At 40.3% G+C, this 18,315-nt stretch overlaps 1 protein-coding gene across 5 annotated transcripts in view; it reads right to left on the bottom strand.

Moving 5' to 3' along the window:
• Window positions 1–18,315, bottom strand: part of LOC144085571 (receptor-type tyrosine-protein phosphatase mu) — a 153,233-nt gene that overhangs the window by 104,931 nt on the left and 29,987 nt on the right. For all 5 annotated transcript variants that reach the window (XM_077614969.1, XM_077614970.1, XM_077614971.1 and 2 more), the window contains exons 2-4: window positions 17,437–17,559; window positions 6,215–6,489; window positions 2,483–2,561 (exon numbers count right to left, since the gene is read on the bottom strand). In XM_077614969.1, the coding sequence (XP_077471095.1) occupies window positions 2,483–2,561; window positions 6,215–6,489; window positions 17,437–17,559 (477 nt within the window). The remainder of the gene's footprint in view (window positions 1–2,482; window positions 2,562–6,214; window positions 6,490–17,436; window positions 17,560–18,315) is intronic.

Below are 18,315 nucleotides of genomic sequence, written 5' to 3'. Positions count from 1 at the left end.
TAGTGCCTTTGTGATCAATATGTGACCAAATCATTGCTTAATTCTTGAGTATTGTTTGTTGTCGATTAACTTCTGCCTCAATTCTCGTGATATGTGTTTTGCTTGCAAACGTTAATCAAGCAGAAATGGCAAGGAATGGACGCCCCGCCCCGCTTTCTCTTTAATATATGCTACTTCACAATGCCTAAGGCCCAAATATCTTAAACGGCGGTTACCTAAATCTCCGAAACCAGACACAAGAGGCCGTTCAGCTGCTAATTGCACTGTCGATTACGAATACAGAGTTAATGATAGCGCACTTACAAAAGTCTTTTCTTATGGCCTTTTATGGTTGCGCGCTTTATGTGAGTGGAAAGGCTAGGTTTGGTATTCAAGGGTCAAAATGAGGACCCTTACGGATTCAAATTTGGTTAGGTGTAAGGGTTAGTTTTTGAGCAGTGGGACGAAACCGGGGTGCTCCGACAGAAGCATTTCTCATGATCATGAGTGCACCGATGTTCTGTTGAAAATATCTTATCTGGAAGCAATAAGAGTAGAAGGGAAAGAAACATCTAAGACAAGCCGAACAATCCAACTGTGACTCATTCAAAGCTGAGAGAATGAAATGACCCGGATGAATTAGAAATTCCGAGACAACTTATGTGGAACATTTTAGATGAGCGCGAGGAAAAAATAGGGCAATATCACCATGCGACCTTGATTTGAAACACAACCTAATCTCTAAAGGCTCGGTGAAAAAAAAAGTCTAATTTTATCGCTTTCATCTCAAACACTTCCACTTGTGCATTTCCTATGTATATATAAAACGATATTTTACAGAATCTTTCAATGGAATCCCCTATCAACCTACTTTCCGCCAATAAAAACAGCAATTTCCCCCTCCTCGATGATTTAATGACAAGGGCGAGTTACGACATAAGCACACCTTTGCCTTGGATATTCCTGATGGTGGTATAATTAGAAAATAAACGCTTTTGCTGGTGTTGCCTATCACTCAGAGAGCGCTAATGGCAACCGAGAGCATCATCGATCCCACCTCGAGCATTCCCACCTCCCGTTTAAACATTGATCACGTCGCAAAAGGCATCGACGATCACCTCAGATGCATTCAGATGCAACACGTATAGTCGCGGCAATCTATCGTATTGACACAACATTTGTAGGAATCGGGCCGCTTTCAAACGGTTAGCGAGTCATTAGCATTTAACAATCAGAGCATGAGACTTGCTGCGACTGTATGAAGGCCGGCGCAAAGTCTAAATCGATGGATGGAAACCCGTGCAAGCTATTGATCCAGACTCCGAGATCAAAGTGTGAAAACCTATAAGTGGGAGACGGGGGTTTTCAAACGGTAGACCCTTTCACACAGAGTTAGAAGGCCTGGGGTTGAGAGTTCTGGGAACAGAATTTATGGAGACGTAAAAGACGGGCACTTTGTAACTCATTCATTCTGCACGAACATAGTTAAATAGTTTCATTTTTCCGATAAGGGCGCCGCAAAACCAGATGTTTGTGAGTTGTGTGATGAAGTGTAATGTTTTTTTTCTTGCCTGAAGGTGTGTTTAAATTAAGGGAAGTCATGGTTTTTCATTTTTATTTGAAATGTTTATTAATAATGATGATAATCCGTATCAGTCATTTTGCTATTTTATGGAAAGGATTGAGGCTTTATAAATGTTAAAAGGTGTGGTTTAAGGGTAAGGTATTTACGACACTACTGTTTTTGACCTAAAGCTAAGTGTGAAAACATAGTGGAGCACACAGGTTTTTCTAAAAAGTAGTAATTTGACCCATTTTAGGACTGAAAGTTTGATTTTAAGAACGTCATATGGACCTGCAAGACTCAGAGGCTCCGTGACCGGACGTTTGGTCGACCGGACGTTTGGTCGAACGGACGTTTGGTCGAACGGACGTTTGGTCGCCGGGTTCGCTCGCTGTCAAATTATGACAGATAGTTTACTGTTGATATTTTGATATTAGATATTTAGATTTTAAACTCTCTCTCTCTCATGATTATAATTTTGAGAGCTGGTTTCAACAGTAACAACCCGGCGACCAAACGCCCGGTCGACCAAACGCCCGAGTACCCAGAGGCACATAGATAATCATTCTTCAGTCCCAAAATCTGCAGCGAGAAAGACCTAAAAATGCGGGTACTTGGAGTAGATATCCGCTAATACTAACAGGAATTTGAAAGCCTGAGAGACGAACTGCTTTGCTGAAGGATGCTTGTGAGATGAGAGAACGAAGACGGTATTTGTTTCTCATTCAACATGCTACAATATCTGGCTCTGACATCCCAAGCGGCCGGCTCGCTCGTAAATCCCGAGGGCGCAACGGGCAAACCGCTTTCCCGCTGCCCTTTGTTTGACGAGTGGGCCTTGAAAAGAACAACAGTGTATATTTGGAAGGGTGTCATGCAAAGGACAATGACTTTTTGATGAAGTTTTATGACGGAGCTTTCCGAAAAGGCAAAACTTACTGCACTGGTGGCCTTGAACCAAGACGTCTTTGATGGCCAGCATGCCGCGCTGCCCGGAGGTTACGGCTTCAAACACAATCTGGGGATCAGAGGGAACTCATAAGACAGGCCATAAAAACGAGACGCCACCTGAGTGCTTACAAGAAAGAAAATTCAATTATTTTTGTAATTCGTCTACAGTGATGTGCATCGGGACATACGAGCATATATTTCTGCTACGTTCCTTTTTAGATTTGCGACCATTTGGCCATTGAAGTTGGGAGGATAGAGGAAAGGTGAATTAGGGCTGCCACGATTAAATAGACAAATAATCGAACACGGGAAAATGTCTGGCAACTATTTTGATGATTGATTCATTCTTAACAGACAATTATTACGCCCCAAAATTGTCCAAATACTCTTAATTGTGAATGAATCAACTCTGTTTTTTGAACGATAGCTTGTTGAAAAATAACTGGTCATCAGTTGGCTAGCAAAAACAATCGCAGCTCTAATTAAAATCTGTTATTTTGTGTCGATTTTAAAGGGTATATTCGGTGGTCAGTTGAGGTACGATTTTGTTTTGTGGAGTTAGTTATGTTTGGGTTTTCAATTTCACCTTTGTCTTCCCAACTGAACAACAACAAGGCTTTGTGGTAGCTTCTTACTGACGCATTAGCTCAGTTGCTAGGTCGAGCGTTCCTCCAGAGACGCTCTACTGATTCTTCGTAAACAAACTCCAAAACCAAGTGTGCAACTGTGTTGCATTGGAAACGGTGACCCCGTTCTGATGCATAAACTGGCGGGTAAAAAAAAACAAAAAACAAATGTTCCACAGGCCTGTCTGAGGGTGTGTCCCTACAGAATGCCAGTTATTTACTTGCCACCCTCTACTTGCGACAGAAAAGGAAACAGAATGTCCACGCCTTGGCAATCTCAGGGTGGGGCTTAGCGACTCCGTTAGATTCTCTGCCCATACACATGTCCTGCATACCAACAGCCCATACGTGCAAACATATGCATTAACCGCTCGTGTTTGTGCATTGCAATGTCACGGCGAAAAGCTTTACTTTAGCTTTCGCCCAGTATCTCATTCCTTTTGTAGCCTCTGAATGCGGTGGAGGAGACGATTCCCGTTGTCACCGGGGAAGCCGAATGCCTTCAGACAGGAGCGCCTAATTATTAATGCCGCGGCAAATATGAAAGCGAATTTCTGGGGCCGTCGATGATGGCCTCATTACGGGCTAATTTAAAGGAAATTAAAAGGCTGAGCACTTCACGCGTCGCCACAAGACAAATGAACTAGACCTCGTCACCTAATTGAAATCCTTTTGTTTGCGCAACAGACATCAGTCGACCCATCTTAATAGCGGCGATATAATTGATTCTGGCGTCGATGATAGCGCCCGGTATAATTGGACCTGACCTCGTATTCGCGAGGGTGCAGACGGCGTCACCGTAAAAAGTTGAGCCTCCTCATTTGTCAGGGGGATGGGCAGCTCGCCAACGCCGTTGTTTCCCCTCTGCCCGAGGGACGGAGCTAAGTAGTACATTACAGCGGGATTGATTAGACCCGCCATAAGCTCTACCGTATTGAGATCAAGACGGACGATCACGTATTATTGTTATTTATCATTTAAAAAAACAACATGCGTCCGAAAAGTAATAAGATCGCAATCTTTAGCAATGACCCCGCCAAAGAGTCATTCTCCGTGGCATGAATGGCAAAAAAGGCTTGCAGGTAATTAAAAAATAATTAAGAATCAGGTGGCTTCCCTTTGACAATTACCAGGTTACCAGGCAATTAAAGATACCTATAATTAGTGTCGTGTTGTTAATTAGCGACAGTTTCACGGGTTTTTGTGGCTCCAGGTTGTACAGAGGTCATTAGACTTGCCATTCCAACATGCAAAATTGCAAGTAAGCAGGTTATTTTTGATTGGTTTGCTCTACAAATAGTTCAAATTGGGTCATTGGGTCGTTAACATAATATTTCATTTGAAGTTATCAGGATAATTGCCAAATTTCAATTAAGAACTCGTCACCCTACTTCAGTTGAAGCTATTCTCCACTGAAAAAAGTGTTTTGCAGTGTGGTAAAATTAATAAAATGAATCCAATCATACGTTTGAGTTACTTTGATTTCACCTTCACAAATGACCTGACCTAACGAAGCAATTAAATTTGACTGACCCAGTCCAAATGGATTGAACGCCGATCGCCTTAAATAGCAGCCAAAAATAGAAAATTCAGTAATACCTTGACATACGAGGAATTTGAGATACGAGTAAAATTCTGAGCAAATGTTTGCCTTGAGATACGAGACAAAATTTGAGATACGATCTTACGAGACAGCCAGGTGGCCGAGACGCGTGAGGCTGCTTATGATTTCAGCGCACTGTCTTTCTCGCCGCATCTACCTCATGTAAAGATATCTACGAGCACTGGGCGTAGCGTTGCATTTTTTTGCCTTGGTTATTGCACAAGAAGGTTTAAATTTAGTGCAACGTAAGATTAAAACTGTGTGTGTATAGGAATCTAAGTTCATTTAAGTTAAATTTATGTTTAAGTTGATGTTATGTTACGAGCGCATCCGTGACGTCTCTCTCTCTCACCAAGTTGTACTGAATGCCTCATTTTAGTATTAAACATCATAATCACTAGTTACTTGTTACTCTGTTAGTAGATACTGAATAACAACCAATAAAAAATGTTTTTCCATTGTAATATCCTGTTTTTTGCCGGGGATTTTTCAGAGGGTGGGACGAATTAATTTGAATTTAGTTCATTTCTATGGGAAACATTGATTTTACAAACGAGTAATACGACATACAAGCTCAGTCCCAGTATGCATTAAGCTCATATCTCAAGGTATGACTGTAGTTAAAAATACATTTTAAAACCCTACTTTTTATCATCTATTCAACAAATAACAGTGAAATGGCCCATTTGGCTGTTGCATGCTTTGATTTTTCTTTTTTGTTGAAAGTTTGGACACCCTTGGGTGACTTAATCATTTTAAAAATGTAGAAATGACCTTAAATAAATTCAACTTCCACTTCAAGCGACGCCAGCAGCCTGCAATTTTCTCAAGTTTAAATATGGAAGAATTTGTTTGACCAGATTGACTTTGTATTGATTTGTCTCGCAAAATTCACTCTTCCATTTATAGCATCCCTCGACTGTTGTCTGTGGCACTCTGATGTCCGTGCACCTCTCAACAGGCGCCCTCTCCTATCTTTTGTTCGGCGGCTAGGAACTCGGCGGTGTGTCGCTTGTTAACGGGGCTTCACGCTGCCTTCGGTTTCCCCTTTCCAACGCCGCAATAACGAAATAATTCAGCCGACCGCCCCTTCTGGAGGCTAAGGGGTCTCTGTGCATCAATTAACATTTGGTGGACTCGGTGAAAAAGCCCAGGCAAAGACTAATAGGAAGGCGAGTGTGAAATCACCCTGCCCCGGCCGCCGGTGGTGCGCACCGGTAAGTGAAAATGAGTTTCCGAAATGGGGTTGAGATGGAGGAGCCAGTGAACAGATTACCATGGATACTGAGGTAGTCTCAGGAATCAATACAAGGTGTTTTCAATGGGATGCCATTGTTTGGGGCTTATCAAAAGAAGCACTGCGTCTCGCTTGGCCTTGTTAAAAGGCTTTAATGACTATGGCGCCGCGACAAAAAAAAAAACACTGTGCAATACCTCATCTAGTTATTTATCACAGATGGAAATAAAGGAGAAAACTTCGGTTTTCCTGACCTGGTAGAAGTTTGGCCAGTAGGTGCTGACTGCCAGCTCCACTTGACCCCAAGCGCGAGATGCCGGGGCAGACACGTTCCACACGGGAGTCCCCATGGGGCTGTTGTTCTCCTTGATGTAGACATTCAGATGACCGGGGTGGCTGTTATCCCGCCCGCCGATGTAGTAATGGAAGATGACGCAGTGGGTATCGTTCTCGCGCAGCTGTGGCGTAAGCAGAAGGGCTTTCTGTCCGGAAAAGCGTCCCGAGGTGTTGACCATCATGAAAGCGGAACCTGCGACGTGAAACACAAAAGGATGACAACATCTGGCATTTCACTGGACGCTAGGGGTGGAAAGCACCGATTTCCCGATGATGCCTTACGCCACGTGTCAAAGTGGCGGCCCGGGGACCAAATCTGGCCCGCCGCATCATTTGGTGTGGCCCGGGAAAGTAAATCATGAGTGCCGACTTTCTGTTTTAGGATCAAATTAAAATGAAGAGTATAGATGTATATTAAATTTCCTGATTTTCCCCCTTTGAAATCAATAATTGTGATTTTTTAATCCATTTTGTTTTTAGTTCAAATATCATTTTGTAAAATCTAAAAATATATTTTAAAAAAGCTATAATAAACATTGTTTTAGAGCTATAAAAAAACGGAATATGCAGGGCATTTAATCCAGTTATTTTAATCTATTTATTAAAAAAAAAATCTAAATATTATATCTAAAATGGTCCGGCCCACGTGAAATCAAGTTGACGTTAAAGCGGCCCGCGAACCAACCCGAGTCTGACACCCCAGCCCTACGCAGTAAATTATTTTGACAATATTATGATGTTTGACTATAGTACTACCACGAGGGCAATGTCTGTCAAGACTACCAAGGCCACCACGCTGAAAAGAAATGAGTCCAATTAAAAGACGATGTTTTTTTGCAATGCAATAAGACTAAAAAAGTGGGCGCCGTCTTATATTCGGGCCAAAAAAGTACGTAGACGTTAGCTATTTGCCTATGAAGCATTTATATATACTGTGTGCATTGTTGACTTGATCTCATCTCGGCCTTTTCTCTGCTCTTAGTCATCTAAACATGACAGATTGTCTTCCCTCACCAGACCACCCGACATTTAGCTCGTTATCCAAAGTTGGAGGCAGACGGAATCGTCGAGCCTTACGAGCGCGGCACCACAAGACAAGCGAGGCGCGATCGACTCAATGACTGAACAAATAGGCTGTTGTGAGAGAGCACCCGGCCGAGGACGCCGATGCACTTTTCTCAGCGCCTCCGCCACTGAACCCGTCGCTAGACGTCGAGTTTTCCAAAGAAGATTTTCAAAGTTCAGCTCCGCTACACCCAGAATCGCAAACAAGATGACAAAAACGAATGTGCCGTCCTGTTAGTTTGCGAGTGTAATACTTCTCACTTCAGTTTTATTGGCACCGCAGGAGGAGCATTAGTTTACATTTTAATATCAAGCCGAGCAATAAAAGCTTAAAGGGGGGAACCTATTGATTTCCCATCAATTCATCCTGCTTTCTCAAAAAAAGGAAAACAGTCCCCTGCGAAAATATCGTCCATCTTTTGGGTTGGCTTGTTGTGTATTCTTATTAATGGTAATAGCCAGAGACGCCAATTTATCAGGAGATAAGAGCATTTTCTCATTAAGGCACTCCGTTCTTGGGATGTCTCTGCAGACTTATACACTAGCTTTCAGTAATTATGGCTTTAATTTAAAACTAGAACGATAAGATAATCCTTTATTCAGTGGTAATACCGCATAATGTATATAGCATTATTTAACGTATGACCATTATTTTGAAGCTGAAACCAAAAGTAAGATTTTTAGTAGCGCTTCACAGATGCATCCGAATTTTTGTCACTATGGTTACATTCAAAGAAAAGTGGTCAGGAATCGACATCTGGAATGGAAAGGTTGGATCTGGACGCTAGCTAACTATTTTGGGCCAAATGAGAAAAACCTCATTTGTTCCATCGTGACTCACATTCATCCATCCTTTTTTCCGAAACTGGAAGCTGAATTCCAACAAGGGCGGATTTTAAGGGGTTTCAGGTGACGCCTGAAGTGACAGTGGTTTGATGTTTCACTAATAACTCTCGGCCATCTGTCGCGAGGCAAGCCTTCAACACCTCGCGAAGACTTGATGAATTTTTGATTTTCGGATCCGGTATCGGGGGGGTGAACGTCCACACTGATGCTTTTGCACAACAGCAAAGCCCCCTTTGTTTTGGTAATTAGAGAGGGAAATATTACAGGTGCCACCTTCATCATGAGCTGAGCATTTGAAAAATGGACGTTTTAGTCATGTCCATACAAATACTTAAGCGCCCCCTTACTCATCGAGTGTGAAATTAAACACTCGTACATCAAAATTATTAAACTTAGGAATAAAATCGATCGACTTATTAAATGATTGAAATCTGCTTTCGAACACATTCATCTTTAGAATGGTATAAAGTGGTACCTCGACCTACGATCAGCTCTACCTACAACATGCTCGAGGTACAATGAAAATTTCAATCGAATAATTCGCCCGCGATACAATCAAAATTTCGAGATGCGACCAAGCCAGGTAGCCATGACATGAGACTGTTTATCATTGTAGCGCACTGTCTTTTTTGCCACATCTCTTTCGTGTATTACAGATATCTACGAGCACTAAACCATTTATTCAGACGAGTTTCTCCTACGCATCGACCAGGAAATGCACACCGCACATGCGTGGGCAAAAAGAGGGCCTTCTGGGTAATGAAGTATACTCGTGCACACAACACCGATAGGCAATGGCACCCTTTCTCAGCGATCGCTCATTCAAGACTACTTCTCGTTGGCAAGTGGTCATGCGTTATCCTCTTGTGAGGACATTTGTGTGCATCATTTTCGGAATATTTTGAAGGGAATACAACAGCAAGCAGCCCATCGATAGCGAACGTGAGGGTGGAGGCCTGGTACCACTGTATACCAGAACAGTTACCCACACAGCATGCTTTACTTTGAAAGGGTTATTGTCAAATTAAATGAAGCTGTCCTGAGCTTCCGCCTGAAAGTTTATATGATGCCAAACTAAACTTGGATGGTTCATTTTTAACACAAGCCTCTTCACAAGACTATGTGAAGAAGTCACAGTGTATCATTACTGACAGCAAATTAGCAATCAAGAGGTGGCCAGCAAGCCTGAAATTGAAAGAAAACATACCCACACACCCACCCCCACACATACGCGCTGTTCTACCTGTCAATTACTTGCCTTGGTAGCACCTTCCCCATTGTCACCAATTTCCATAGACTCTTCCGCACCCGATGACCTAAGCAATGTGTGTACGGAGCCACTGTAACCGCCACCGGCTAATTAATGAATGAAGGAACACGGGTGAATGATAATGACAAGATGTTAACGTGGTGCTAATGCAGCGCGGGTATACTTTTAAGAAAAGATTCCCCATTAATGCTGGCGTGTTTGAGATCAATTAAAAATGGAGGAAGCTCTCACGTCGGCTTCAATTGGATCTTCGGAAAATCCGATTTCTTATTATTACAAAATGTAGGCCACCTTCACCTTCCATTACAATGACGAGCCGCAGAACACGCAGGGCAAGGCTATAAAAAATGAATTAGATGAAAAAAAATGGTGTCCCTGCTCCACATGAGAGCGACACAAGAGATACATTTGGCTTTCAAGTTGAATGAGTTTTTTTTTTAATAAACTGAAAGTGGTGAACGTAGTTTTTGATGAATCTGGTCACAATAATAAAAATGAATTATACTACTTTTTGTATGATTTTTCTGCATAGATATATTTGAGCGATACATTGCATCATCTCCCAAGTATATTATGTTGGTTATCGGGTTGGTTCGCGGGCCGCTTTAAGGTCAACTTGATTTCATGTGGGCCGGACCATTTTAGATATAATATTTAGATTTTGTTTTATAAATGGATTAAAAGAACTGGATTAAAAGCCCTGAATATTCAGTTTTTTTTATAGATCGAAAACAATGTTTATTTTAGCTTTTTTAATATATTTTTAGATTTTACAAAATGATTTTTGAACTAAAAACAGAAAAAATTGATTAAAAAAATGACAATTATTGATTTAAAAGGGGGAAAAATCAGGAAATGTAATATACATCCATACTCTTCATTTTAATTTGGTCCTAAAACAGAAAGTCGGCACTCATGATTTACTTTCCCGGGCCACACAAAATGATGCGGCGGGCCAGATTTGGCCCCCGGGCCGCCACTTTGACACATGTAGGTTAAAAACTTATTTCGTGTGCTATATCGATACATCAGTGTCAAATATCAATTATTTGAAATGAGGTTTGATCAACATATCAAAATACCAATTTATCTTAATGAGACAAAAAAAATGAGCATCTCCGTGTTATCCCTACTTATCCAATTTCTAAATGTGATTAATTATACCTCATGTTCAAGTGGAGATGTGATTCATTATCTTTATTACATTTACACGAACAATTTTTGTTTAGTACACGAAATGTACGCAAAAAGTGAAAAATGACCCGCCTTATAATCTATCATTTTTCCTCATTCATATTACAATTCGACAAAAATATAACGGGCAATGATCAAAGTGTACAGTATAAACGTATTCCGATGAATTTGGAGACGAGTGACGCTCTGAGCAGAAGATATAATTTGCAATAATGATGAGAGCTCATTATTTCTCCTGCGCTCAGGTCTTGAACTTGGAGAAAATCATTATGTGTGCAGCGGTGGGTGGTTGGTGGTGGTGGTGGGGAGGTGCTGAATGAAAATGGAGGGGGCGCTCTTTAAACCCCCAAATGCCTCCAGGTCTCATTTGCTCATAAAATTCCAAAAGGGTCGCGGCGGCAGAAAAGCACGCTTGCCACTCGGGAAATGTCAATGAAGACGGGGCCGTTCCCAGTGTCACCAATCAAAAAGGTTTCGGCTCAGGCTACCAATGTGGACCAACATGAAAGGCGGTCTGGTGGAAAAGGCAGCGGACGTGCTCACCTCAAACCGTCAATCAGGACCACCCATCCGGGCATGCTTACTTTTTTTTGCTCCAAGATCTACTTTTTCGAGAGCCCAGCGATGTCGGAGGGACGGCAGCCGAGACGCGTCCCATTACCAAAAAAGGGTGCCGAAATGAAGCGTAGTTGTGGCAAGTCTCTTCGTCTGTTTAGCAGCAAAGCTGTGACAAGTCGTTTACGTTAGTCGACACGGTGGGCACTGCATATAAAACCCCCAGTGAGAATATAATACCTCGACCTACGATCAGCTCTACCTACGACATGCTCGAGGTACGATGAAAATTTCGATTGAATAATTCACCCTAGGTATGATCAAAATTTCCAGATGCGTCCAAGCCAGGTGGCCATGACATGACAGGCTGTTTATCATTGTAGCGCACTGGTTTTTTTGCCGCATCTCTTTCGTGTATAACAGATATCAGACCTGCTTCTATGTCCGTCCGTCTATGAACCCTACGCGTCTAATTGTAGTTATATTAAACGCATTTTAGTACTATTAAACCACTTGTTATTTGTTACTTCGTCAATAGATGGCGAATTAGAACAAATAAAAATGTTTTTCCAATACAATATCCTGTTTTTGGTGTTTTTTCAGAGGGTTGGAACGGATTAATTTGTTTTAAGTTCATTTCAATGGGAAATGTCCGCTCGGGTTGCAAAAAACTCGACATACGATCTCAGTCCCGGAACGGATTAAGATCGTATGTCGAGGTACCACTGTAATTGTTAAATGAGTGAGATATGCATGTTCAAATTGCGGTGGGCAATACAATACAAAATGATAGTTCAATCAATCAAAATCAATCAAATCAATCAATCAAAATCAATTATTGTCATCATACACAGCTGCGTATAACAAAATTGGTGGTGCTACTCCACAAAGTGCGTTTTCCCAGTAAAAAAAACATAAATAAGTAATATAAAAATATACAAATAATACATTCTAATTCTAGTTGCTTGTATGATTAGCCACGTTGCTTATACTGAAGTTGAAATCCGCAATTGGGAAATATTACAATGTGCTGCCATAATCCTGTTTGTCAAAATCCAGTTTGCCACCGCTCCTTTACACATGCACAAACAGCTCACATATCACGGTGTGCATCCCCACTGGGGAATTAATCCACAAATGCATCGAGATGACATCTTTTGATGTTCCGTTTGGTCCTCTAATCGTATAATGGGCTTTCTCCTTAACCTTGCCAACTCTGCGGTGGGACCTCACACAAACTTGTCAATGGCTCTAAAAGGAATGATCTTATTTGGTGAAACCTGATGCCACCCCCTTGCCTCATCCCATAGCAGCAAATCGTATCTTCAGCTGATGTGATTTGAATTCTGATTCAATTCAGGATGCCCTTCCCCGTCTTCCCCTCTTCCACCATTTTATTTTCAAAGTGCATTCAAAACAACAACAACAACAGTCACCCAGTTGTTGGGCACCGACAGTTTTTGACATTTTCGGTTAATTTTGTGTCAATCTAGTCAAGATTTTTCAACTCTATTATATTTTTATTGTGACAACCTCATCATTTGAAAGGTTTGGGATAAAAGGAAGTTATTGTATTTTGGGATGATTTTCAAGTTAGTCTAACGATTCTTTGTAATCATATACTTTTTTAGAAGTACAACGTGCAATAAGACTTTTTAGTCAACTTTAAGCATTTGGATTGAATTGGATAACTTTATTCATCCCATATTTGGGAAATTTCATTGTCACAGTAGCAAGAGGGTGAGAATGCAGATACAGGAAAAGACATTTTAGACATAAATAGATAGGTATTAAATATATATATATACATACTTATACATACATATATATATAAATACACATATATACACATATACATATATATACACATATACATATATATACACATATACATATATACACATATACATATATATACATATACATATATATACATATACATATATATACATATATATATATATATACATATATATATATATACATATACATATATATACATATATATACATATATATTTATTTATTTAATACCCATCTATTTATGTAGATTATTTTTTAGTTTAAAAAAAAACTTAAGTATGCAGTCTACCTTTTTTTCTCCATACATAAAAGACGCGATTGTAGTTAGTGGAAAACCTGCAATTCATTTTTTGCTTTCATAATTTCTTGTCAAATTAAATTAAAAAATATATTTAAAAAAAATACAAAAAAATTAAATTGCCACTTCCATTAATCTGCATAAATCCAACTCCCATAATGAAGGAAACGCGACATGTAATTCCATCCCTACGGTTGTCTCCATCCATGTGTTATCTTTCTATTTGCCACATGTGAATGGCAAGTGGCCTTATTTATGCCTCGGTGCAGCTCCGATGACACGCTTGGGCATCTATAGGGTGTCTCAGCCGGTTCCACGGTTCTTAATACCACCCTGCCTTTTATTTTATCTCTTTGCTTTTGAAGGAAACGTGCCAGCTGACTCTGTAGCAGCCTCTGCCCAGCCCTCCCTAGGGGCTCATTGCAGTGAATCACAGCACAAAAAAAGGACGGCTGAAGAGTCTCAAACTGAGATTAATTAGGGTTGGTGTATTACGCCGGTCACAATGGAAAGTGCGGATCCGGCTTAATGACTTATTGTCTTGCTCTAAATATGTTGCACCCGTGCAAATTGAGTGTCCTCGTTGGGTCTTTTGTTTAGGAAATGCAGCCTTTTTGCATAGTGACACCTACGACAAGAAGGCTAGTTTCTTTTTTTTCAAAAGTCTGATAACACCCATGTTTGAAATATTACGTCTTGCCTGAGAGAAAAAAATCAGGTGAATATCGAGACTTATCTAAATAAAAGAATCATCTTTATTTATTTATTTTAAACGGCGGACATTATTTTCTTGTCAATTGATTATTTCTTTCACCAATCACCCCTGATAACTACCATCTTGCACACTAGAAACATGCTTAGCAATCATCAAGATCACAAGTGTCAAAGTGGCGGCCCGGGGGCCAAATTTGGCCCGCCGCATCATTTTTTGGGGCCCGAGAAAGTAAATCATGAATGCTGACTTACTGTTTTAGGATCAAATTCAAATGAAGATTATAGATGTATATTATATTTCCTGATTTTCCCCTTTTAAAATCAATAATTGCAATTTTTTTCCATCCAATTTTTTTCTTTTGTGTCTTTAGTTCAAAAAGCATTTTGTAAAATCTAAAACTAAATATAAAAATATTTAGTTTTCCACTTTATAATTGAACATAATTAAAAAATATATTTAACTTCCTTATGAAATGAAAAACAAATTATTAAAAGACATTTTCCCTTACTAAGGAAAAAAAACGCTCAAATAAACATTATTTTAGATCTGTAAAAAAAAAAAACCTGAATAAATGGGGCTTTTGATCCAGTTCTTTTGATCCAATGTTTAAAAAAATTCTAAATATTATCTCAAAAATGGTCCGGCCCACATGAAATGGAGTTGACGTTAATGAGGCCCGCGTATCAACCCAAGTTTGACACCCTTAATAAAGAAGGAAAAAATAAGTAATCACATGTATAAACCAGTTGTTGAGCATAAAAGTCTCAACTCTGCTTCATGTCCAGCCAATCGTCTCCGTTTGTAACAGCCATGCGGGTTCCCCGTAGTGATATTTGAAATTATAATAAGCCGATCAATTTTAATTATGTGAGCCTTTCCATCAGCCTCACGCTTGCTGGAATTAATTAGAAAGCATTGTAGTCCTTGGAAGGCCGGCTTTCTGTTTAAAATGCACAGACACTGCCAGACACCTGAGGAATGGCACTAATGGAAGCACAAAGTTTTCATGTTCTAACAAAGCCCGCCGCTGATGGATGTTGATTTCCTCGGCAGAGGCAGATGGATGGCGGCAAGCAAGCCTCCAACGTGCCGGGCCTCCCCTTGGTGACGCACTCAATTAGCCGTTTCCTCGCTAATTTTAAGTAGACCCCCATTTGCTATGTGCAGCCAAACGCCGACAAGAAATGACTTCTCTTTTCCACTTTTGATTAATGTGAAGGTGCAGGGGAGGTAAAAGGTCGTAGCGGAAATCGGAGAAGGCTGCCCTACCAATTAACACCACATATGTCCACGTGTCAGTTAACTATCACGTTGCACAATATAAATGTCGGAACAACTATGGTGGAACATTGGTTTTCGTTTATGCCGGAGCTTAATTCTGTAAGGTTTTCTTTTCTCTCGATTTTAATTCTGATACAATCACTCAAACTAAAGTTATTCTTTGTTTCTCTGGCTCAATTTGTGTTCATCGATACCATTTCCAAAGTTGAGAATTGGCATAGTAGGGAAATTTTAGGGTAACAACCAATCCCAAAGTCAGACCTTCAAAACAAGGGCACGCAGTATTACACAATGTTTCTTTCACGGAATGGTGGGTTATAAAGTTGTAGTTGACAAAATTGACTAGGCAACAGTAAAGCATCATGCCGGTAAATGGTACCCAGACACTTCGTCGACGGACAGTTCGTCAAACGGACGTTTCAGGTACTCGGACGTTTCGTCGAAAGACATTTGGTCGACCGGACGTTTGGTCGCCGGGTTGTTACTGTTGAAACCAGCTCTCAAAATTATAATCAGGAGAGAGAGAGCGAGTTAAATATCTAAATATCTAATATCAAAATATCAACAGTAAACTGTCTGTCATAATTTGACAGCGAGCGAACCCGGCGACCAAACGTCTGTTCTACCAAACGTCCGGGGACCAAACGTCTTTCGAGGAAACGTCCGGTCACGAGATGAGATTTTGATTGGTCGTTGTGTCACAGTATCATGAAATAGCGGTTTCGTTATTAATCGAATGTAACACTAACTTGCAGAAACGGAGTAAAATGCTTTAGTTTTTATTTCCACAACTCTCGGAAAAATTGTTTAAGATCTTCGCACTAATTGGAATTTGTGATATTAGTTTCTTTAGACGTTGATTCTCCAAAGAATATTTTCGTATCATTTCTTTGCATGGTTACTTTGTACTTCACCATCGATATGCTGAAACAAGATTTGCTTTAATTGGTTTGGACTATTTCCGCACTGCTAAAATATGCAGTATTTGCAAAAAAATGTGAGCATACAAACCGGAAAAGCATCAAGCTCTTAGAATTCTGCTCGAAAAAGAAAATGGAGACATTTTTACGGTCTATACTTTGCCTACCTGAGACCAGCTCGAATCCAATTGTCTGACAATAACCCCCAGCGGCTTTATAAAAACAAACCAAAGAGTTCAAAACAATCCGTAGTCTAATCATCACTTTGCATTTAAATTCCCGACCTTTGACGATGACATCGGGGAAGGTTTCTAACAAACGACCCTGCCGATTGCATTTGTCCTTTTTGTCTCTTTCCTACGGCGGCGTGATTAGCATGTTGCACATTTTTCTCCATTTCGTAGCTCTTAACCTGTCACATCAAATTGCAGCCTTCAACTGCCCCCCTCCATTTTGACCACTTGGAAAAGGATTGAGAAATGCGGCGCGTCTGAAAGCTGAAATTGTTTTACGCTCTAAATGTGTTCAGATGACTCCAAAAGCTATCTCACCTCCGATTGCTGCCCCGCTCTTAACCCATACTTACAAACCTCCGCAAAAAAATGACCTCTTGGAAGAGATTGTTATCCCCGTCTGTTCAGGTGAGTGGGAGTCGTGGTAATGGAAGGCATCACCGTGGCATCGAAGCGTAAAACTATTTTAAAAATATATCTATTTAAAATTGCTCATACTGTATAAACATGCCAAACTGGCCGTCCTCTAATGCAAAGAATTTGTCACAGTTGGCCCAAAACTCAAATTCGGCGTTGTATTTTATTTTGAAATTACTTTGCAATATAGTGCCAGAATAAGCACTATATAAAAAAATGCAGTTTTTTTGTTCATACAATTTTACTGTTCAAAGAAACGACGGACAAGCGGAAAAATCTTATTGTGAAATTAATAATCTACCCAAAAAAAATGTGCTTTTTTTGTCCTTTCCATCTGATTAGACATCTAGATTTGACAAAAACACTATGGTCAGATCTTGATTCAGCACCCATTACATTAGTGCAACATTTTGTGTACACCAATTATACAAGCACAGATGACATATTTACAAAATCTTTTTTTCCCCCAAAAGTTTTCAGTTTAAAGAAATCGAACAAAATAATCTAGCATAACATTCCCACCGTATATTTTGGTCATTCCTACCTGAGGGCATCCATGGATCGGAGGAGGTTTTCTCTCTGCCATTGGCCTGCTCCCAGTCCAGGTCGTCTTCTCTGCCTTGGCTGTAGCCGCATGCTGCTAACGGCTTCGCAAAGTTGCAATCTCCTGCAACAAAGCGTGGAATTTCAAATGCAAAGACAAATAAAAGACATTTACGAGAGAAAAAAATCAGAAAAAGCACTACTACATGTACTATCAAATGTATCAAATTATTATTGTGCGAGCCAGTTACGTGACCGGACGTTTCGTTGAAAGACATTTGGTCGACTGGACGTTTGGTCGACCGGACGTTTGGTAGAACAGACGTTTGGTAGAACGGACGATTGGTAGAACGGACGATTGGTAGAACAGACCTTTGGTAGAACGGACGTTTGGTAGAACGGACATTTGGTCGCCGGGTTCGCTCGCTGTCAAATTATGACAGAGAATTTACTGTTGATATTTTGATATTAGATATTTAGATAATAAACTCTCTCTCTCTCATGATTATAATTTTGAGAGCTGGTTTGAACAGTAACAACCCGGCGACCAAACGTCCTGTCGACCAAACGTCCGGTTGACCAAACGTCTTTCGACGAAACGTCCGAGTACCAGCCAGTTAATGACAACCAACCCCTGAAATAATTTCGGGAAAACTTCCCAGAAAGGTCGTCTATGACTTAAAAACCAATCATTTTATCAACACACCACTATTGCTCGTTAACAATAGACTACTACTACAAAAAAAATTACCCAATAGGTCAAAATGATCAGCAAGATATGGTCATCAACACAAAGTTCATGCCAAGATTGTACATTTGTCATAAATTCCTCACAAATTCCACAATAGAAATATTCCACAAAATTTGCAGTAGTCTCAAT

This window comes from Stigmatopora argus, chromosome 12 (assembly GCF_051989625.1).
Source record: "Stigmatopora argus isolate UIUO_Sarg chromosome 12, RoL_Sarg_1.0, whole genome shotgun sequence".
Taxonomy (NCBI): Eukaryota; Metazoa; Chordata; class Actinopteri; order Syngnathiformes; family Syngnathidae; genus Stigmatopora; species Stigmatopora argus.
Note: the sequence above shows the minus strand (reverse complement) of the source record. Positions and strands in the feature narration are given on the sequence as shown.